At 50.5% G+C, this 22,340-nt stretch overlaps 2 protein-coding genes across 2 annotated transcripts in view; both read left to right on the forward strand.

The window, feature by feature from the left end:
* The window catches only part of LOC137456512 (zinc finger protein 850-like), a 231,161-nt gene extending 209,303 nt beyond the window's left edge, over positions 1-21,858 (forward strand). Inside the window, 2 exon segments of the mRNA XM_068167976.1 lie at positions 20,520-21,144; positions 21,217-21,858. Coding sequence (XP_068024077.1) covers positions 20,520-21,144; positions 21,217-21,739 — 1,148 coding nt within the window. The 3' untranslated portion in view covers positions 21,740-21,858.
* LOC137456494 (olfactory receptor 14A16-like) lies at positions 8,380-9,150 on the forward strand (the record flags this gene model as incomplete). Its single annotated transcript, XM_068167958.1, has 1 exon — positions 8,380-9,150. A coding segment is annotated over one exon (771 nt), but the record flags the coding sequence as incomplete, so codon positions are not given.
* Positions 21,859-22,340: the final 482 nt, after the last annotated feature.

The raw sequence follows: 22,340 nt of genomic DNA on the forward strand, positions 1-22,340 counted from the left end.
TTTATTAATAAGAAAAGGGAAATGTAAGAATTGAAACTGGCAAAATCTAGGTTCTCCTTTGAGAGATCAGGCAGGAAACAAAGAACAAAATAGAATAGAATAGAATAGAATAGAATAGAATAGAATAGAATAGAATAGAATAGAATAGAATAGAATAGAATAGAATAGACCAGGTTAGAAGAGAGCTTGAAGATCATCGCGTCCAACCTATCATCCAACACCACCCAACCAACTAAACCATGGCACCAAGCACCCTGTCAAGTCTCCTGAACACCTCCAGCGATGGTGACTCCACCACTTCCTTGGGCAGCACATTCCAATGGGCAATCACTCTCTCTGTGTAAAACTTCTTCCTAACCTCCAGCCTAAACCTCCCCTGGCACAGCCTGAGACTGTGTCCTCTTGTTCTGGGAGAAGAGACCAGCCCCCACCTGTCTATAACCTCCCTTCAGGTGGTTGTAGACAGCAAGAAGGTCTCCCCCGGGCCTCCCCTTCTTCAGGCTAAGCAATCCCAGCTCCCTCAGCCTCTCCTCATAGGGCTTGTGTTCCAAGCCCCTCACCAACTTTGTTGCCCTTCTCTGGACACACTCCAGCAAGTCAACATTCTTCCTAAACTGAAAGAGTTGTGCTTGTAAGTTCAAAACTGTGGGATGAAACCTTTCTGGTGACTGTCTGAAAGAGGCAACTGTCCTGTTTGTGCCCTGACCTGGTAAGATAAGTGGGAAGCAATGCATGCTTGTTATGGTAGTGTAGCTGCAAGGCTTGTTCTCTTTACCCATATTTTATGCCAGTTGTGTTAGAATGAGCTAATTGGTGCAGCTCTGGGCTTTGTATCTTTGATGTGTTACATCACCCATTTTTGTGCAGGTATAAACGGACCCTCAGATGCTATCATAAATGCCTTCAATTATCATATTATAGTCCAACCAAGTGAGTTGCTGGTTGGCAAAACAAAGCAATCTCATGCTGGCAGCATTCAGTGATTTAGCTACTGACCATCAGTCTGTCAGATGCTGTGGGACGGAAGAGGGAAGCTATAGATTCCTTGATCCTTGTCCATGGGCATGGGTGTGAAGACTTTGATGGGATGTGTTGTTACCAGGGTAGACACAATCTCTTATCAAAATTGGATTGTTGATTTCATTGATTGCTTTTGCTATATAGTTAATTTTAACTTGCTTGCTTCTATGGATGCAAAGAATGTGAGAAAGGTCAACCAACAGTGTGGTTTTATTAGAATGTTCCTTCAAGGATCCCCCCAAATAAAACTAAGATGGAACCAAGGAGCCGTTGTCAAACAGACTTTAAACTTTTCTTTGCTTCTGAGTACCTGTTGTCGGACAAGAGGGGACATGGGTCCCAGGAACACCTGTGCAATTCAGGCCTTGAAGAATTCTCTGTTGATAATATACTGGCGGAGTAGGAGATGTGAGAAAGTGCTGATTGCTTGGTATGCTGAAGTCCAGCTGCCCCTGAGATGGGAGGCAAGCAAGATAAGGAGGAGGCGAGATCTGGGAAAGAGAGCAATTAGGCCGGATGGAAGAATTCCACAGAGTTGTGAAAACAATGATGTAACCATTTAGAGAGCAACCAATAGTATGTTGCCAAGTGGGCATAATTATAGCAAACTGTATATAAGATGTGTCTGATGCTCAATAAAGTGGAATCCGCTGATCAAATTGGTCGTTAAAGCGGCCCCCTTCTTGCAGTAAGTGGCGCCCGAACAGGGACCCTAATGAAGACAAACGTTAGGGTTTCAGAAGTTCTTCGGGACGTTGGGAGATTCGCAGTAAGCCGGGAGGCAAGAAGACGGCCGGCCCGGGATAGCAGTACCGGAGGCTGCAAGAAAAGGGAAGACAGCCTTGAAGCCGAAGACGCTGTAGAGCCGGAAACTGCTTAAACGAGGACTGTGCGCACAGGTATTAACGTTTAAATACGGTTATGGATAGGCAGGCAGCGTATGATTTATTTATATGCTTTTTAGAAAAGCGACAGTGTAAGTTAAATTTTACAAAGGAGTTGGTGCCGCTGTTAATCTATGCAGAAGAGTTAGGATATTTTAAGGACCCAAATGAGGTGTTTGAAAGATTGCAGTGGAAAAAGTCTGGACAAGACTTGTGGCTGCATGGCTTAGGTGATGAAAAACGAGCAAAGGAGTGTGGAAAATGGTGGAAGATGGTTATGACAGCATTGGATCAGCATCGTGCTGAGCAAGTGGCAGCTTATCAAGCCAGGGTACGATTAGATCATACGGACCCAAATGGAGCAAGTGTTACACATGCTGGGTTGCCTTTGTCAGAAGAGGTTCAGGATTATTTAAGAAAGGAGAAGGCTGCGTGTGTAAAAGGACTAGGTGGCAGAGTCGAATTACAATCTGTAACACAGGACTCTGCTGAGGAGCCTTCCCCGTATCTTTTAGCTGAGCAAATTGTACAGGAGAAGAAAGTAGGTGAGGGAGAGGAGACAAACAGGGCGATAGATCCTGGAGGTGGTGTTAAAGATCATGCGAGAAAGCACACAGAGTATTGGCGAAAGGTTGCAGAACACTTAAATGCCGAAGGAGATCAGGAAGGGCTTAGCCAGCTGGCTGCTTCACATCAAGTTCTTCCAGTAATGTATACACAGGTCCCTGGGGAGCAAAATGTTTTTCAGGCTGATGTAACCCAATTGCCATGGAAATTGTTATCTCAATTACGACAGACTGCGAGTCAATTTGGGGTTCAATCTGAACCAGCTAGACAGATGATTGATTTTATTTACATGAACTATAATATGTTACCTAGAGATTCTTATAATGTTATGAAGCTGATCCTAACAGCATCTCAATTTATGACATTTTTGAATGAGTGGGAACACCTAGCTAGACAATCAGCTGGAGTACAAAGACAGCAAAATGATCCACTATTTGATGTAACAGTAGATCAGTTGTGTGGAACGGGACAGTACGAGAGACCAGAGTTACAGGCACTTTTACAGCCGCCTGTTTTGCAAGCATCAGCCCAGATAGTAAGGATGGCTTTTGACAAGCAGAAGGATGGAAATGCAAATCCTCACTATATGGGAATTAAGCAAGGTAGACAGGAACCTCTTGGTGAATTTGTGGATAAGTTGCTTGCCACACTTAGAGCAGCAAGCGTAGGAGAAGGTATCCGAGAGGCAATTTTAAGGCAGTGTTTAATGCAGAATGGGAACCAGCAGACGCAGCAGCTTATTACATCAGCAGATCCTAGATGGACGGTAGCCGAATTGTTGCAGAGGGCTCAGGACTTGCCAAGCAATCCGATGGCCATGCTGACGGAGGTGATTGATAAGGGATTACAAACACAGGCTGAGGTGTTGTCAATGACAATGACAAAACAGCTTGAGCATAGTCAGCAGGTTATGGCAGCCTTAGTACCTTTGCGCACAGACTCGAAAGGGCAAGGCCGACCCTATAAGCAGTCATCAGGCGAAATACAGTGTCATCGAAAAGCGTAAGGCGGAGATATCGTCTAAAGTAATCCCTGGACTTTTGGCCCATAGATCCGCTTTAGGGCATTTCCCTAGCGGAGATAGTTATTTTGATGAAGCTTGTTGGAGAGAATACAGGAACAAGTTGTGGGACTTGGTTATAGATGGTGATAAAACTGCTATAAAGCTGCAAAAGTCGTGGCGAGAATGCATGAACTGTGTTAAAACCTACGAACTGAAACAGCGAATGGCTGCTGCAGTTAGAGCAACTTTGTCAGGACGAGATGCAGCGCCAGGTGTACCTGAGTTGCAGCTGAAAGATGTGTCTGAGAACTGTCGACCGATCGACCGGGGCCGCCCCCGATACATCTTGCGGCGACCACACCGCGTTTACCAGCCGTCACCACTGCCGTTTGCACACAGCGGGGAACCTTCCTCTGACATCGCCAGCGACGGCTCGGATTCGGAAGACAATACCGGCAGCGAGGAATTCAAACAGCGCCGACTTTGCTTTACGGCCCCTCTTAGAAAAAATGGAGCGCTTGGAGGCTCGCGATTACAGCGTTCCTGCCACCGCACTCCTCCCGCGAGCCCTGCCGGCCCCCGCGGATACCGACGGCTCCGACCAAGGCGGTACCGGCTGACGCACCACCGACACCGACAGCACCGACAGTAGCAGCGGAGCAGCTGCCACGGCAGCAGCCCCCACCCCTTTCCCCCGCAGCGGCTTTAGCCGCACTACTCTGTTTTGATTTAAAGCAACAGTACTCATTTTGTCATTTCTGATTGTAACGTCTTTCAGAGATTTGTTATTTAGAGTTTTGTTAAGTTTTTCTAATAAGCATAATGAATAAGTAAGCATTTGGTATTTATAAGTACTTAGTACATAGTAATTGCAGTAAGGTGTATGCACTTAGTTAAGAGTTCCAATTGTAAGATTTTCTTTTGGTTCGAACCTTCTTAGTTGTCTGCCTAGGCATTTCAAAGGAGCTCCATGTAATATAGTTAAGGAATGTATAAACAGCTTTTAATTTTGGAAAGTGTTTTTTAGTTAATGTACCAATTTTATTTCTTTTTAGACACTGATTTGATGGATTAATTTTAACATAGTTTTTTAAGGTTTTAAGGATTTTTGGTATTAGCATAAGTTAAGGTTTGTAGTAAATAGGTATTAATTTTAACAACTATTCCTTCACTAATGTGCAGAAGAACCAAGACTGAGAGGAAACAGCATTTCCCATGAAGTCGAACATCGATCACAATAACTGTTCTGATAATCTGGGGTCAAAAGCATCAATCAAAATAATTTTGTCCTGAATGCTGAATTTGAAAATAGGCAGTTTGGGCTGGTAAATACAGAAAACCTATTTTGTGGTGAGGAAAAGGATTTAAATCCCCATGGAAAATTATTGAAAGGGATTGGCATAAGTGGGAAATAAAGACTAGAGAAATTTTAGTTGGGAAATCTCAGGAATAATTAAAAGGATTAGTAAAAGGAAAAGTAAGAGACATAAGATTTTGAAGGCAGAGGAATTGAAATAACAAAAGCACAATGGGAAATGGTAAACGAACTAACCAAGGAAGTAGAGAAGAGACTCCAAATGGAATTTTGAAGTGGGTTAAGGAGTTAAAAAATCTGTAGGGCTCCTGAAGAATGTAACTGCTGCCGAGAAGAAAATACACCCGGCTGCTGGTTGCACCCCAGCAGGCCGAGGAGGCAGAGTTCACATATACTTGGTGGAGCCTAATTTTGATCCTAACCCTATTTGTACATAAGTAGTCCAATCGAAATCAAAAACCACGTTCCCATGTGTGGAATCTTGATCAGACCGGAGAGAAAAGAAAAAGCAATAGTAAATTTTTCTGCTACAGTTGAAATCATGATGAATGCAAGCATAGATGCAATAAAAGTGCAGCAAATTGAAATCAATAGTCTCTCGAAAATATCTACTCCGAATAGATTAGCTTTGGATTTTCTTTATGTTAAGGAAGGGGGTGTATGTGTAGTCATAAATGTAAGTTGTTGTAGTTATGTTAATCTAGACGAACGAGTGAAAACAGATTTACAGGCGATTGTAAACCACAATCAGATATTACATCAGATTTCTTTAGATGATACTTCTTGTGGATTTAAAGAAATATGGGATAAGTTAACTTTCTGGTTACCAAACCTAAATTGGCTTAAACATTTGTTTGTAATATTGTTGGAATAATTGTAATATTGCTATGCATAATACTCTGCAATTGTTGTTACAAAATACTAAGACCTTTAAGTAAGATTGCTCATGTCAACGAGTTACAAGTAGAGAATTATGATCAGAATGTGATCAGAACAGATGAACTTAATTATGATCCAATTAAGAAGGTTCTGAAATATCTGGAAATTTTAACACAAATCAATGGTGACAAAGAAAAAAAAGGGGGGAATTGTGATGAATATACTGGTGATTTGTGTTAAAATTGTAAGACTTAGAGGGCACTGGGATTAAGGGTCAGGATCTTGTGAGGCCTGTTTAGAGGGTAAAGAGAAAGAAACCTCTCTTGCAGACTTGCAAGGACACTGTCTGGTTAATTGGAGACATCACGGCTGAGAAGGAGCTGTCTTAAAGATAAACATTCAGAACTAGGAATTTGTTTTCTTCAGATAAGAAGCCTGCACAATTGAGCATGTGTGAAAGTGGATGCTTTGACCCTTACCACACTGAATGTAGGGAGAAGGGATTTGACCACCTATTCTAAGACTATCATATGCCTCCCTTCTATTTAGCATAAGTTTGCTTATATAGATGATGAAACTATATAAGATGAAGAAAACTATTGTAAGGTTGCTTTTTGGGTGAAGTTGGTACCAATAAGAGATTAGTATTACTAGGATGAGCAAAAACACATTATTGTGGGTAATTTTTATATTGGGCAAGGCAATGAAGCTCTTTTGCTCTTGATGATTGCCTGCAAGTTTTCTGTCTGTGAAGCTAGAGCCTGGCCAGATCTACCTTTACAGATTAAAGAAATCTTGCTACCCTTAAACAAATTATGATTTTTGACCATCCTAGAGAAAATAAAGATGCAATATAACAGGTAATAATGAATTGATTGAACTTTTTCAGACATGTCTGATAGGGATACCCAGACTTAATGTAAATGTGTTTGTTAATTATAGTAGTAAGTTTTAAGGTTCTTAGGTATCATTGTACTCATTTTGATTATTGTTAAACTTGTTTATAATTGTATTATGCAAAGTGTTCAAAGAATAACTTCCAAGGCCTAACTTGCACAAAAGAAAAACGGGGGAATTGTTGTTGGGGTTTGTTTTGAGCAAGAGGGGACATGGGTGCCAGGAACACCTGTGCAATTCAGGCCTTGAAGAATTCTCTGTTGATAATACAGTGGCAGAGTAGGAGATGTGAGAAAGTGCTGATTGCTTGGTATGCTGAAGTCCAGCTGCCCCTGAGATGGGAGGCAAGCAAGATAAGGAGGAGGCGAGATCTGGGAAAGAGAGCAATTAGGCCGGATAGAAGAATTCCACAGAGTTGTGAAAACAATGATGTAACCTTTTAGAGAGCAACCAATAGTATGTTGCCAAGTGGGCATAATTATAGCAAACTGTATATAAGATGTGTCTGATGCTCAATAAAGTTGGAATCCGCTGATCAAATTGGTCGAATAAGCGGCCCCCTTCTTGCAGTAGATGCTGAGAGCTCACTGGAGGAGAACTCACCGCAGTCACAGACATGGTGAGGCTGTGGGTGCAGGACACTGCAGCTGTAGCTCCTGGAGGCATCTCCATCTCAGCACCTGATGCTCAGCTGAAGGCTCCTGGAGAGTGCACACAGAAGAAGGACCAAAGCCCTTCAGTTCCATCCTGTGAGCAGCAGTGAGCAGAGCTGGGGAAGGAGAAGGCTTCACCCCCAGCCCTTCTGCCTTTCTGTCTTCCCTTCACTGTCTCAGCAGCACTGCAGGCCTGCTCCCTGTTTCTCCACCTCTCCATGGGTGTGGTGGTTTTAGGCTATGCCTTTAAAATTTAGTTACAGATTTTGAGCAGAAAAGTAGAAACAAAATAAATAGATCACTCTTTGTTGTAAAAAGGAAAAGAAAAGATTATTCTAAACAAATTCATTGGATAAATATCTGGAACAAGAGGAGCTGTACCATAACAATTCTCTCCTCTTCTGATCTCAGCGGTTTTGCTTTGCTCAGGAGAGATCACCTGCTTTGGCTGGCCTTGGCTAAGTCTAACCCACTGCTTTTTTCTCTCTTCACTCCTTTCTCTCTTGGAACAGGGGGATAGGGTTTAGGGGCAGTGAAACAGCTTCCCTGGTCTCTGACCTGGGGGTTTCATGTCATTTGCTAATTGTAAATACCTGTCTAATATTGTCACTCCTGTATGTTTTGTACCTGTTCATTGAATTCCATTGTAGAGTGTAGCTCTTGCTTGTCAATACAGCTTCATTTGCTTCTGACTGAGCTGCTCTGGCAAAGCTAATGTTGGGGGAAATTTCAACTCACCACAATGGGACTCTTGTTCCCTGGGATTGGGCTGTTGGTCACTTTCTGTTCTGACTCCAGTGGAGTCTTCATGGCAATTCTGCGTCCTTGCTCCATATGAAGCTGTGATGAACTCTGCCATGGGTTGGTAGTGATGGGACTGAGCTGATCCATTCCTCATGCAGCTCAGGGACAGGGCTTACAATGAGGCTGAGAGAAGTGTGCCCTAACTTGTCACTGCCTTTCCCTCCTTGGACAGGTCTCCATGGCTAGAGGCAGCAGATGGCCAACAGCAGCTCCATCACCCACTTCCTCCTCCTGCCATTCCCAGGCACAAGGCAGCTGCAGCTCCTGCACTTCTGCCTCTTCCTGGCCATCTACCTGGCTGCCCTGTTGGGCAATGGCCTCATCATCACCACCATAGCCTGGGACCACCACCTCCACACCCCCATGTACTTCTTCCTCCTCAAACTTGCCCTCCTTGACCTGGGTGCCATCTCCACCACAGTCCCCAAATCCATGGCCAATTCTCTGAGGGACACCAGGGACATCTCCTATGCAGGATGTGCTGCACAAGTATTTCTGCTTTTCTTTTTCCTTGGTGCAGAGTATTTTCTCCTCACCACCATGTCCTACGATCGCTACGTTGCCATCTGCAGACCCCTGCACTATGAGACCCTCCTGGGCAGCAGAGTTTGTCTCCACATGGCTGCAGCTGTCTGGGCCTGTGGCTTTCTCACTGCTCTGCTGCACACAGCCAATACATTTTCCCTGCCCCTCTGCCAGGGCAATGCTGTGGACCAGTTCTTCTGTGAAATCCCCCAGATCCTCAAGCTCTCCTGCTCCACATCCTACATCAAGGAAGTTTTGCTTCTTGTGTTCAGTGCCTGTTTATTCTTTGGTTGTTTCATGTTCATTGTGGTGTCCTATGTGCAGATCTTCAGGGCAGTGCTGAGGATCCCCTCTCAGCAGGGACGCCACAAAGCCTTTGTCACCTGCCTCCCTCACCTGGCTGTGGTCTCTCTGTTTTTCAGCACCGGCTCCATTGCCCACTTGAAGCCCTCCTCCATCTCTTCCCCATGCCTGGACCTGGTGCTGTCAATTTTGTACTCGGTGGTACCTTCAGCACTGAACCCTCTCATCTATGGCCTGAGGAACCAGGAGCTTAAGGTTGCTGTCAGCAATCTGATCCCTGGGTGCTTTCAGAAGCAATAAACTCTCTGTGTTCTCCTGCGGAACAGTTCTGATATAACTCAGTGCAGGCCCAGCCTGGCTACTCGAGTTCTGGCTGCTGCTGGTGCTGTTCCCCTTGTGAGAATGTTGTTCCCACACAAATGTCTTTCTTCATTTCTGGTTTGGTGTTGTCCTGTCTGCTGTGACCCAGAGGCTGCAGACATGAGGAGCTGTGCTCCCTGTGTGTTCAAAACAATAAAGGACCCTGCAGGGAGTTGTTTCTCTGAGTTTGTTCCTTGAGTTCTTCTGTGGAGCTGCAGGGCTGTGCCTGTGTGCAGAGGTGGAGGGGCAGAGTCCCAGCACAGCAGCAGTACCAGGCAGCCCCAGACCTTGGGCTGTCCTCAGCTGCTCTTTCTTCCCTTCCACCCTCTCCTGCTGAGCCTCTGTGCTGGGGCAAGGCCTGGGTGCTCTGGCAGCTTGGGCTCTGTGCTGCTGTGTGGCAGTGCTGGCACTCAAGGCAGGCACAGGCCAGGGCTGCTTGTGGGACAGAGCTGTGCTCCAGAGCAGCACTGCCATCAGAATAGGAGTTCTCCTCATGCCTTCATATCCCAATCCCCTCCCATTACAGACTGCACCTCCTCAGAATCCAAAGTGGATACCCTGACCCCATTCCAGTATAGACTCAGTCCACACATGGTTCCTTTACCCCTCCAGTACAGATGTGGCCTCATCTTGGTACAAACTGGATCCCACTGTCCTCTAGCACTGCATCCTGGGTCCCATCCCAGCACAGAATCTCTCTCTTGCCTCCCTTCCCAGTACTGAATGCATTCATCCCAGTACAAACTGCACACCCTCATGCCCTCCCAGTGCAGTCTGGTCCCTGGCTCAGCCCAAACAGGGTCCCTTTAATCCCTCCAGTTACACATTAGGCCTTGTCTCATAAATACTGGATCCCATTATGCCCTCCCAGTACCTCCTGGACTCTTCTCAGTACAAACTGCATTCCCTGGGCACATGCCAATGCAGACTGGTCCCCACACAGTACAATTGGGAACCATTTAACCCTTCCCAGTACAGACCTGGTCACATCTCAGTACAAACTGCATCTCCTCAACCCCTCCCAGCTCAGATGTGGTCTTATCCCAGGACAAACTGCATCACTTTGCCATCTCCTATACAGGTTCCTGTGCCACTACAAAGTGCATCCCTTGGACCCCATCCCAGCCCCAGCTGCACCCAGCACAGCACAAAGTGGATATCCTGATCCCAGTGCAGCTGTGGCCTGATCCTGGTACAAATGGGATCCCATTGCCATCTCCCAACACAGTCTGCGTCTCACCCCAGTACAAAGTTCATCTCCTGAAACCCTGATTCCATCCCAGCGCAGATCAGGAGCCATCCCTGCAAACTGATCCCCTGATGTCATCCCAGTTCAGACTGAGGCCCCCTCCAGGTACAAACTGAACCTCTCTGAGCTCTCCCAGTACAGACTGGGCCTTGGTCCAAAACAAGCTGAATCTCCTGGTCCCCTCCCAGAGCAGACATGGCCTCATCCCAGCACAAACTGCATCATCTTGCTCTGTCCCAGGACACTCTGGGTCCCATTCCAGTACAAAGTTTATTCCCTGGAGCCTTCCCAGTACCTACTCATCCCTCCGCATGTTAACTGTATACTATGGTCCCAACCTAGTACTGACTGGGGCCCCTCTCAGTACCAATTGCATCTCTTGACCTCCTCCCAGTACAGACTGGGCCCTGTCCAAGTACAGACTGGTGCCCTGATCCCGTCCCAGTATATTAGAATAGAATAGAATAGAATAGAGTAGAATAGAATAGAATAGAATAGACCAGGTTGGAAGAGACCTTCAAGATCATTGCATCCAACCCATCAATGGGCAGAATGACCTCCCTGCTCCTGCTGGCCACACTGTTCCTGATGCAGGCCAGGATGCCATTGGCCCTCCTGGCTGCCTGGGCACACTGCAGGCTCATGTTCAGCCTACCATCAACCAGCACCCCCAGGTCCCTCTCTGCCTGGCTGCTCTCCAGCCACTCTGACCCCAGCCTGTAGCACTGCATGGGGTTGTTGTGGCCAATGTGCAGAACCCGGCACTTGGATGTGTTCAATCTTGTGCCCTTGGACTCTGCCCATCTGTCCAGCCTGTCGAGGTCCCTCTGCAGAGCCTCTCTACCCTCCAGCAGATCAACTCTTGCCCCCAGCTTGGTGTCATCAGCAAATTTACTGATGATGGACTCAATGCCCTCATCCAGATCATCAATAAAGATGTTAAAGAGCACAGGGCCCAGCACTGATCCTTGGGGCACACCACTAGTGACTGGCTGCCAGCTGGCTGTGGCACCATTCACCACCACTCTCTGGGTTCGGCCATCCAGCCAGTTCCTAACCCAGCTCAGAGTGCTGCTGTCCAAGCCATGGGCTGACAGCTTGGCCAGGAGTTTGCTATGGGGGACGGTGTCAAAGGCCTTGCTGAGGTCCAGGTAAACTACATCCACAGGCCTCCCCACATCCACCAGGCGGGTCACCTGATCATAGAAGGAGATCAGGTTGGTCAGGCAGGACCTGCCCTTCCTAAATCCATGTTGGCTGAGCCTGATCCCTTGGCCATCCTGCAAGTGTTGTGTTATTGCACTCAGGATGACCTGTTCCATGATCTTGCCTGGTACTGAGGTCAGGCTGACAGGCCTGTAATTCCCTGGCTCATCCAACCGGCCCTTCTTATGGATGGGCACCACGTTGGCCAGCTTCCAGTCCTCTGGAACCTCGCCAGTGAGCCAGGACTGCTGAAAAATGATGGAGAGTGGCTTGGCCAGCTCCTCTGACAGCTCCCTCAGCACCCTAGGATGGATCCCATCTGGTCCCATGGACTTGTGGGGATCCAGGCGGCTGAGCAGATCACCAACTACCCCATTTTGGAACAGTGGAAAACTATGCTGCTCCCTGGCTCCTTCTGCCAGCTCTGCAGGCCAGCTGTCTGGAAGACATTCTGTCCTGCTGGTAAAATTTGAGGCAAAGAAGGTGTTAAGTATCTCTGCCTTTTCCTCATCCCTTATCACAACGTTCCCCTCCGTGTCCACCAAGGAGTGGAGGTTGTCTCTGCCCTTCCTCTTACTATTAATGTATTTATAGAAGGACTTTTTGTTGTCCTTCACAGCAGAGGCCAGACTAAGCTCCAAATGCGCTTTTGCCTCCCTAATTTTCTTCCTGCAAGACCTAGCAACATCCTTAAATTTTTCACGGGTTGCCTCACCTTTCTTCCAAAGGTGATACACCCTCTTTTTTTCCCTTAGTTCCATTAAAAGTTCTTTAACCATCCAGGCTGGCCGTCTGCCCCGGCGGCTCATCTTCCGGCACATTGGCACAGCCTGTCCCTGAGCCTTCAACAGTTCTTCCTTGAAGCAGGACCAGCTCTCCTGGACCCCTTTGTTTTTAAGGGCTTTATCCCAAGGAACCCTCTGAATTAGTTCCTTGAGTAGCCTGAAGTCCGCCCTCCGGAAATCCAGAGTGGAGGTCTTCTTGCTGCCCTTCCTAGCTTGACCAAATAATGAGAATTCAATTATCTCGTGGTCACTGGCCCCTAAGCACCCTCCGACCACCACATCACCCACCAACCCTTCCCTATTGGTGAAGAGGAGGTCAAGCATAGCCTTGCCCCTGGTAGGCTCTCGCAGCACCTGGGATAAGAAGCTGTCCTCCATGCATTCTAAGAACCTCCTAGATTGCCACTTCTCTGCTATGTTAAGATCCCAGCAGATATCAGGCAAGTTGAAGTCACCCATGAGAACAAGGTCAGGCGATCTTGAGACAGCCTTAAGCTGCCTATAGAATGACTCATCAACATCCTTCTCCTGGTTGGGTGGTCTATAACAGGCTCCAACCAGGATGTCAGCCCTGTTGGCCTTCCCTCTAATTCTTACCCACAGGCACTCAACCCGATCATCCCTAATCTCCGTCTCAATGGCATCTAGTGCCTCCCTGACATACAGGGCCACCCCTCCACCCCTTCTTCCTTGCCTGTCTCTCCTGAAGAGCCTGTAGCCATCAATTGCAGCACTCCAGTCATGTGAGTCATCCCACCACGTCTCTGTGATGGCAACTACATCATAACTTTCCTGCTGCAGCAAGGCTTCCAGCTCCTCTTGTTTGTTGCCCATGCTTCGTGCATTAGTGTACATGCACTTCAGCCGGGCTGCTGGTTTCACCTCTGGCTCTGGCTTATCACCCCCAGACCCCAGCCTGGGGGGACTGGTTTCAACCCCTTCCCCCTTCGAAACTAGTTTAAAGCCCTGTCTATGAGACCTGCCAATTCCCTCCCCAGAATCTTTTTCCCTTTGAGGGATAGGCCATTCTCGTACACTCTGATCTTACCCCTCCTCTGGGACAGATGTGCTCCATCTGTTGCCAGCTGGCCTGGTGCAGCAGAAAGTTTTTCAAGATCAAAAAACCCAAAATTCTTTTGCCTGCACCAGCCCCTAAGCCACTTGTTGACTTCAGCTGCTGACCTGTTCCTTATGGTATTCCCACCTGCAACTAAGGGTATAGACGAAAAAATTATTTGTGCCCCTGATCCCTCAACCAGGTCTCCCAGGGCCCTGAAGTCATCTTTGATAGCCCTGGGAGTTCTGGTTGCAACATCATCATTCCCTAACTGCATAATTATCAAGGGATAATAGTCAGAGGGCTGCACCATACCAGGCAGTCTTCTGGTAACATCTCCAACCATGGCTCCTGGAAGGGAACAAACCTCCCTGTGAGTAGGGTCTGGCCGACATATGGGGCCCTCTGTTCCCCGCAGGAGGGAATCGCCAATAACAATTACCCTCCTCTTTTTTTTAAGGGAGCAAGTCCTGATGCCGGGGGAAGGCTGTTTAAGCTTAGTCTGTTTCACCTTAGGTCGTTTCACCTTAGGCTGTTTTGCCACAGGGAAAACCCCAGATGGCGTGCCCTCTGATATCAGAATCACCTCACCCTCAACCTCCAATGCCCCGTACTTGTTTTCCAAGGGCAGTGGGGGGGGTGAGGGGGGGCAAGGAGGTTTAACCTTGCATCTTTTGATAGGAACCTGCATCCATTCCCCTCTTCTTTTTGGATAACTGGCCTCTGCTGGGGGGGCCTGCAGAGCCTGGTTACTCAGGTTTGTTACCCTTCTGCAATTGCATACATCTCTAAGTCCAGCAACCTTATCCTTCAGTCCAGCCACCACGCTAAGCAGACAGTCAATCTGCTCACACCTAAAGCAGGAGCCGTCCCCTCTACCCTGCATCTCAAGTGCCAGGTTCCAGCACTGTCTGCAGCTAGATGCCTGGACACCTACCTCTTGCTTATGACACCTACCTATCTGCTTATATTCCCCCTCAGTCTGAGTCGAGACTGACTTTTTAAAGGAGTTATTGCGGCGAGTTACCACCATGGCTAGCCCTGCCCACCGGACCTACTGGAGAATGTTGCTTTTTTTTAAAAAAAAGTGTGGCGGCACGCGCGTCCGAGCGAGAAATCACAGGCTGAAATGGAAGCTGCCGCGAGCCGCCGCGGGCTTTGAAACTGCCGCGGCACGCAGGGACCCGAACAATCCCGAACACGTGGAGAATCGGTGAAAGCCGATTCCTGCCGAGCGCAGAGACGCTGTGCGGGTCCTTCAGGTCAAAAACAGCAGCAGTCCGTGCTTTTCCGAGGCTTCTGGTCTCGATGTGTGTCCCCGATGGAGCTCACCGCTGAAATGGAAGCTGCCGCGAGCCGCCGCGGGCTTTGAAACTGGTTCTTGATCTTGGGGGCTGGCTCCTGAGCATGGGAGCTGGTTCTTGATCTTGGGAAGTGGTTCTCACCCTAGTTGTTGGCTCTGGAGCTTGGGGGCTGGCTGTGATCTTGGGAAGTGTTCTGACCTTAGTTGCTGGCTCTGGTCTTAGCTGCTGGTTCTTGAGCTTGGGAAGTGGTGCTGATTTTATTTTCTGGCTCTCGAGCTTGGGGTCTGGGTGTGAGCTTGGAAAGGGGTTTTGAGCTTAGTTGCTCACTCTGGGCTTGGGGTCTGGTTCTCGGTCTCAGGGCCTGTCTGTGAAGTCAGGGGCTGGTTCTTGAGCTTGCTAAGTGATTCTGACCTGAGTTGCTGGCTTGGGAGCTGAGTCTGCAGTTTTGGTCTAGGTTCTGGACCTTAGTGGCTGGCTCTTGAGCTTGGAATGTGGTTCTGACCTTATTTGCTGGCTTGTGAGCTTGGGGCCTGGGTGTGAGCTCTGGAGGTGGCTCTGAACTTGGGAAGTGTTCTGACCTTAATTGCTGGTTCTTGATCTCAGGGGCTGGCCCTGAGCTTGGGAAGTGTTCTCATCTTAGCTGCTGGTTCTTGAGCTTGGGGCCTGGATGTGAACTTAGGAGCTGGCTCTGAGTTTGGGGGCTGGCTCTGCATTTCTGATCTGGATTCTTGTGCTTGGGAGCTGACTCTGACCTTAGTTGCTGGTTCTTAAGCTTGGGGGGTTGGGTGTGAGCCTGGCCTCTGCCTTGAATTTAAAATGTGAGAGTTCAGGCAGTTGGAAGTTGAAGCTGAGCTGCTTTGCACTGCAGTGCTTCAGAGTTTATGATGCTCCAAAGGCAGATCTCAAAGAGCTGCTGCAAGAGTTGAGCTGAAGTGGCACAGTGCCCTGCAGAGGCAAAAGCTTTTCCCTGCCAGTCAGCCATTGGAATCATCTCCCCAGGGCAGTGGTGGATTGCCCTGCAGGGCAGAGTTGGAAGGCTCAGCTTGGCAGGGGGCTGGGCCAGCTCCTTCCCAGTGCAGTGTCAGCTGGCAAGGTTGGAGCAGCTGAGCCTTGGGGTCCCTTGCAGCCTGGCATTGTGTGGCAGCAGAGCTGTGCTGCTGGTTTTGAGGGCTCTTGGAAAGCTTCTGGAGCATTTGTGCAGAGTGTGCAAGACATCCCTGAGCCTAGCAACTCCCTCAGCTCTCTTCAGAATGAACTCTGCAGAGCTGGAAGAGCTTTCCAGGAATTTGGCAGAGGTTTGGAGGAGTTTGGAAGGGATTTTGGTTCTCCTCCTCCTTGTCCTCTTCCTTGTCCTCCTCTGCCTCATCTTCTTCCTGCTCTCCCTGGAGGCTGCCCTTAGACTCCTAGAATCCTAGAGTGGTTTGGGTTGGGAGGGAGCTGCAAAGGTGCTGCAGTCCAAGCCCCTCTGCAGTCATCAGGGACATCCTGCACTAGCTCAGGTTGCCCAGAGCCCTGTCCAGTCTCACCTTGCACCTCTGCAGGGCTGGGACCTCAAGCCCCTCCCTGGGCAACCTGTTGCAGAGTTCCAGCAGCCTCCTGGTGCAGAACTTGTTCCTCACCTCCAATCTCAATCTGCTCTACTCTAGTTTGAAGCCATTGCCTCTGGTGCTGTCCCTGCAGGCTTTGCAAAGAGTCCCTCTGCAGCCCTCTTGTAGTCCCCTTCAGGTACCAGAAGGTCACTCTTAGGTCTCCCCAGAGTCTTCTCTTCTCCTCTCCAGTCTGAACACCCCCAGCTCCCTCAGCCTGTCCTGGTAGCAGAGCTGCTCCAAGCCCCTGATCATTTTTGTGTCCCTCCTCTGTGTCCTCTCCATCAGATCCATGTCCTTCCTGTGCTGAGGGCTCCAGAGCTGGCTGCAGTGCTGCAGGTGAAGTCTCAGCAGAGCCAAGTGCCAGGATGGCCTCTGTCCATCTCTGGCCCTGCTGCTTTTGGTGCAGCCCAGGCTGCCCTTGGCCTTGTGGGCTGCAGGCTCCCCCTGTCTGTTCCTGTGCAGCTTCTTGTCCAGCAGCACCCCCCAGTGGTTTTCTGCAGGGCTGCTTCCTATCCCCTCCTCCCCCAGCCTGTCCTGATTGTGAGGATTGTGCCAGGCCAGGGGCAGGACCCTGCCCTTGCTCTTGTTGAAGCTCAGGAGGTTGCCCTGGGCCCCCTCTGCAGCTTGTCCCCTTGAGCTCCTCCAACTTGTTCTGCAGGATATTACCTTAGGTTTCAGGAGGCAGAGAGGCTCTCTTTGAGCCTTGTGAAAGGAGTTGATGCCAAGCTGTGGCCAGAGGGTTGGATAGAATTGGGCAGTTTCCATGGCTGTGCTGTTCAGAGATGCATCCTACAGTGCAAAGCATCCAATCCACAACAATCCATAGTGTGCCTGGGCCACGGGACCCAAACCTCCCAGGCCAAAGCTTCCACCAAAGCAGGCCAGAACCCCAGGCCCCAAATGCCTTCCCCCTCCTCCATGCCTCTCTGTCCCTCCTCCCCCCATCCCCAAGAGCTGCAGTTACAGATTCTGGTAGGCAGCTCCCAGGTGAGCCAGGCTGCTGCAGGCTGCAATTGGCAGCATTGCCAAGGCCTCAAAGCTCCTCTGCAGAAAGAGATGCCAGAAGCTGTTCCTGGGAGCAGAGAGGAAGGGCAAAGGAGATTGGAGATCCTGTGCTGTTCCTTTGTGGAGATTGAGTGCAGGCCTTGTGGGAATGAACTAAGCTAGATGACACTTTGTGGTGTCCCTCTGGACTCTGCTGTCCCTTCTGGAGGTCTCTACTCTCTGGTGTAAGACATCCCAGTGCCTTCCACCCACCACAGGGATTCTTCTCCATGCTGTCATCCAGGGGCTTCTGTTGGGCCCTGCTGTCTGTGTAGATCAGCCCTGGTGACATTGTAGGACCCTGGGGACTCTTAGAGGGCAGCAAGTGAGTGGAGATGGAGTACTGGATGGAGAGATGGAGGGTGAAGGTTGCAGGGGGTGGGAGGGCTTAGTTCAGCAGCTGTGTGGCTCTGCCTGGCTCCTACCTCCAATGGTGCTGGCAGCAGCTGACCCCAGAAGCTCGAAACCCCAAATCCTGCCTGGCTCAGGACCCTCCTGCCCTGTCCCCTCCTGACATCCAGCACAGCCCAAGCAGGCACTCAGGGCTCCTAGCCACACAGCCCAGCCATCCCCCATGGCAGGAGTCACCTGAGGTCTCACTCCCTCTCTGTCCCCCTTGCTCTCATCAGTTGCTGCCTGAGGTGTCTGCAGGGTCCCTCCCCAGCCCTCATCTGTAACCCCCCCTTGGCTTGGTGCTGTTCTTTCAGCCCTCCAGCTGATCCCAGCCTTTAGTCTCAGGCCCCTTCCATTCTTGTGCTGCTGCTTCCAGCCCAGTTCCTTAGATGCTTCCTCAGCCACAGCATTTCCCACTCCACCCTTCCAGCTGCAGTGGCAGTGGAGATGGGGGACACCGGGCCATGGGAGAGCCAAGGCAGCAGGGCCATGGATGTGCTGGGACTGCGGGAAGGGCCTGGGAGTGTTCAGGCAGGAATTAGGCCTTGTCCCCCCAAAAGGGGGAGAGGATCCAGGGCTCAGGTGGCAAATGTATGTGCAGGAAATGGCAGAATCTGGCAGCATTTGAGGAGGTGAAAGGAGTGAATTGTGCTGCAGCTCTGCATGTGTCAGCTGGGAGATGAACAGCAGCCCATGGGCACTGTGCCCTCCCACCAAACCTCATTTTTCTCTTGGGGATGTGGAGTGGCAGCTCCAGGAGAACTGCAAAGAGCAAGGTGAGAGAAATGGTCAGGGAGAGAAGGAAGCCAAACCCTTTCCACTGAGTCTCTTTGGGCTGCAGGTGTGTGAAGGGTGCTGGAGGTGTGAGGTTTGGGCAGGAGCCAGAGACTCCTCCAGCATCCCAGTGAGGGCTGAAGAGGTTTAGCGAGAAGCTGCCCAAGTCCCTTCCCCCTTTGCTGCATCTGCAGAGATCATGAAGCTCCCTTTGTGTGTGTCCTGAGGGCTGCTGTGATCTTCTGTTGGGGAGTGGGCAGCAGAGAGGTGTGTGCAGGTCAAAGGTGAGCACAGAGTGTGTGGGGTGGGGGCAGGACCTGGGAGGAGAGCTGTGGCCAGAGCAAGATCTGCTGGCAAAGGCAGGTGCAGGCAGCAGAGGTCTGGGCAGGCAGTGGGAGGAAGCTTTAGGCAAGGGCTGGGAGAGGCTGTGTGGAGGCAGCTGTGTTGTGGTGCTGGCCTGCAGCTGTGTGCTGGGCTTGGGAGCTGAGCCTGCACTTAGTCTCATAGTATCATAGTATCGGTCAGGGTTGGAAGGGACCACAAGGATCATCTAGTTCCAGCCCCCCTGCCATGGGCAGGGACACCCCACACTAGATCAGGCTGGCCAGAGCCTCATCCTGCCTGGGCTTAAACACCTCCAGGAATGGGGCCTCAACCACCTCCCTGGAGAACCCATTTCAGGGCTTCACCACTCTCATGGGGAAGAACCTCCTCCTCACATCCGGCCTCAACCTTGTTGAGGTCTCCCATCTTGATCAGCCCTGGCTGTGTGCTGTGGCTGTGCTGCTGGGCTTGGGAGCTGCCCCCAGCAAGGCTGAGCTGTGCTGCCTGGTCCTGGGCAGTGCTGAGTCATCCCTTGCAGATCAGTGCTCTCCCCTGAGCCCTTTGCTTCTCTCTGTCAGGGGCTGAGTGGTCTCTCAATCATCCCTGCTCCTGTGTGCTGTGGAAGAGCAGAATTTGCAGTCCTGCCCCTTGGAGCAGCCCAAGAGGTAAGAAACCCAGAGTGGGTTAACAGCAGGACCCCAGCCCCAAGGGCAGCTCCCAGCCTCCACCCCCTCCTGTGCAGCATATTTCACCTCTCCAGGAGCTCTGAGGCACATTAGGTGTTGTGGGAGTTGAGGAATGCTCCAGGCTGCTGGGAGTGTGTTGTGAGCAGGAGGTGATGTTTGGGGGTTGGGATCTGGAAGGTGGTGGGAGAAGGTTGGAGGTGGTTTGTTCTTCCTTGGTCAGTGCTGCTGCCTCCATTGCCTGAGCCAGGGGAGATCAAAGGACAGGGCCTGGGCCAGGAACCACCCTGCCAATGCCACCAGGCTCGAGCAGAGTAGGACAAGACCATGTGTAAGTCCCAGGGTACCTCAGGGCACTGATCACAGGAACCTGGGGTCTCAGCACAGGTATTAGAGGTCTGTGCCCACACTGTGGCAGAAACTGAAGGTTTGAGGTCCCCTCTGCATTCTCTCCTCTCGCTGGGTGTTGGGAGTCAGGGAGTGTCATGACCCAGGCAGGATCTGAGGGTTTGAGGTCCTGGGCTCAGGTGCTTCCATCTTCCCTATTGCACAGCTGTGACCCCTTCCTGCCACAGCATGGCCTCACAGAAGGACCCAGACAAGAGCTGGGAGGAGAAGCAGCACCCAGAGATCAAGTTGGAGAAGCCAATGTGCAGTGCCAAGGTAGAGGAGGATGAGGAGGAAAAAGAGGAGAAGATGGAGGATGATGCTGAGAATGACAACTATGAAGAGGAGGATAATGATGATGATGAAGGTGACCAGGATGAGGGAGAAGAATGTATGGAGGAGGATGAAGCCAGAGCAGGTCCCTCAGTGTCACCCAAAGAGCTGAATCAGTGCTCTGAGTGTGGGCAGAGCTTCCCAGGTAGGTCAGAGCTAGTGAAGCACCTCTGCCCACAACCTGGCTCCCAGCCCTTCGTTTGTGGTGACTGTGGCAAGAGGTTCCGCTGGAACTCTGAGCTCATCCGGCACCGCCGCACCCACACTGGCGAGAAACCGTTCACCTGTGCTGACTGCGGCCGGAGCTTCACCCAGCGCGGCACTCTCACCCGGCACCGCCGCAGCCACACTGGTGAGAAACCTTTCATCTGTGTAGACTGCGGTCAGAGTTTCACCCAGCGCGGCGCTCTCACCCGGCACCACCACACCCACACTGGAGAGAAACCGTTCACCTGTGCTGACTGCGGCCAGAGGTTCGCCCAGCGCTATAGTCTCACCCAGCACCGCCGCACCCACACTGGAGAGAAACCTTTCATCTGTGTAGACTGCGGTCAGAGTTTCACCCAGCGCGGCGCTCTCACCCGGCACCACCACACCCACACTGGAGAGAAACCGGTCACCTGTGCTGACTGCGGCCAGAGGTTCGCCCAGCGCTATAGTCTCACCCAGCACCGCCGCACCCACACTGAACAGAAACCTTTCATCTGTGTAGACTGCGGTCAGCGCTTTACCCTGCGCGGCCAACTCACCCAGCACTGCCTCACTCACACTGGAGAGAAGCCCTTCTCTTGTGACAGCTGTGGCATGCGCTTCAGACAGCTCTCTGATCTTAGGCAACACCACCTCACCCACACCACTGAGAAGGCCTTTACCTGCAGGGACTGCGGCAAGAGCTTCAAACACAGCTCCACTCTCACCATCCATCGCCGCATCCACACTGGAGAGCATCTGTTCCCCTGTGCTGAGTGCGGCAAGAGTTTCACCACGAGTACTCGATACATCCAGCACCAACTCATCCATAATGGTGAGAAGCCCTACAGCTGTACTGACTGCGGCAAGAGCTTCACCAACAAGCGAGCTCTCACGGAGCACCGTGGTGTGCACACTGGCGAGAAGTTGTTCAGCTGTGCTGCGTGCGGTCAGGCCTTCAGCCGTAGGGACACTCTCATTCGCCACCACCGCACCCACACCGGTGAGAAACCTTTCACCTGTGCTAACTGTGGGAAGAGCTTCGGCCAGAGGAGCCATCTCATTGGCCACCACCGCACCCACACTGGTGAGAATCCTTTCACTTGTGCTGATTGTGGTAAGAGCTTTAGCGAGAAGCGATCCCTCAACAAGCACCGCTGCACCCACACCAGAGAGCAGCCTGCACTGCAGGGGAGGCATAAATCCACCTAGAATCTCTTGAGTAATCGTGACCCCTCTGAGAAGGCCTTCCCAGCACCAAAAGCATCTATTTTTCCTTTGCAGTTCTCAGGGACTGGGGACACCAGCAGCAACAAACACCTCCTGCCCATCTGAACACCAATTATTGCTAATGAGAACAATTACAGTGCTGAGTCGGCACAGCTGGAGCTCCCAGTGGAGCTGGGCAGGGCTTTGCCAGGGTCTGTCTGGTTCTTCCCCAATGCTTTGTGTCTCCCTGGGGTAAGAAATCCTCTGTCCATTGACCAATTGTCTCAATAAAACCCAAAAGTTACCCAAATCCTGTCTGTTTGCTTTTATTTCAGATATCTCTGCCTCAATGCCTGAATTTTGAGGGCATTTGCTCCCAAGGGATGGGGTGGAGCTGTGTTCCCCGTCGAGGGAAGGCAAAATGAGGTTCTCAGAGGAGTCTTGAGGGGCATCTCAGAGGCATTCTGCAGGGGCTTTCAGGTGATCTTAGATGTTTGGGATTTGGATGGTCCTGGGACTGACTTTTGGGATCTTTGGAGGGTGTAGGGGGAAGCTGATGGAGATCTTTGGAAGAACTCAGAAAGCTTCTGTTGGCTTTCCACTC

The sequence above is a fragment of the Melanerpes formicivorus genome, unplaced genomic scaffold (genome assembly GCF_026170545.1).
Source record: "Melanerpes formicivorus ecotype bairdi unplaced genomic scaffold, bMelFor1.0.p_v2 SCAF_126, whole genome shotgun sequence".
NCBI classification, from domain to species: domain Eukaryota; kingdom Metazoa; phylum Chordata; class Aves; order Piciformes; family Picidae; genus Melanerpes; species Melanerpes formicivorus.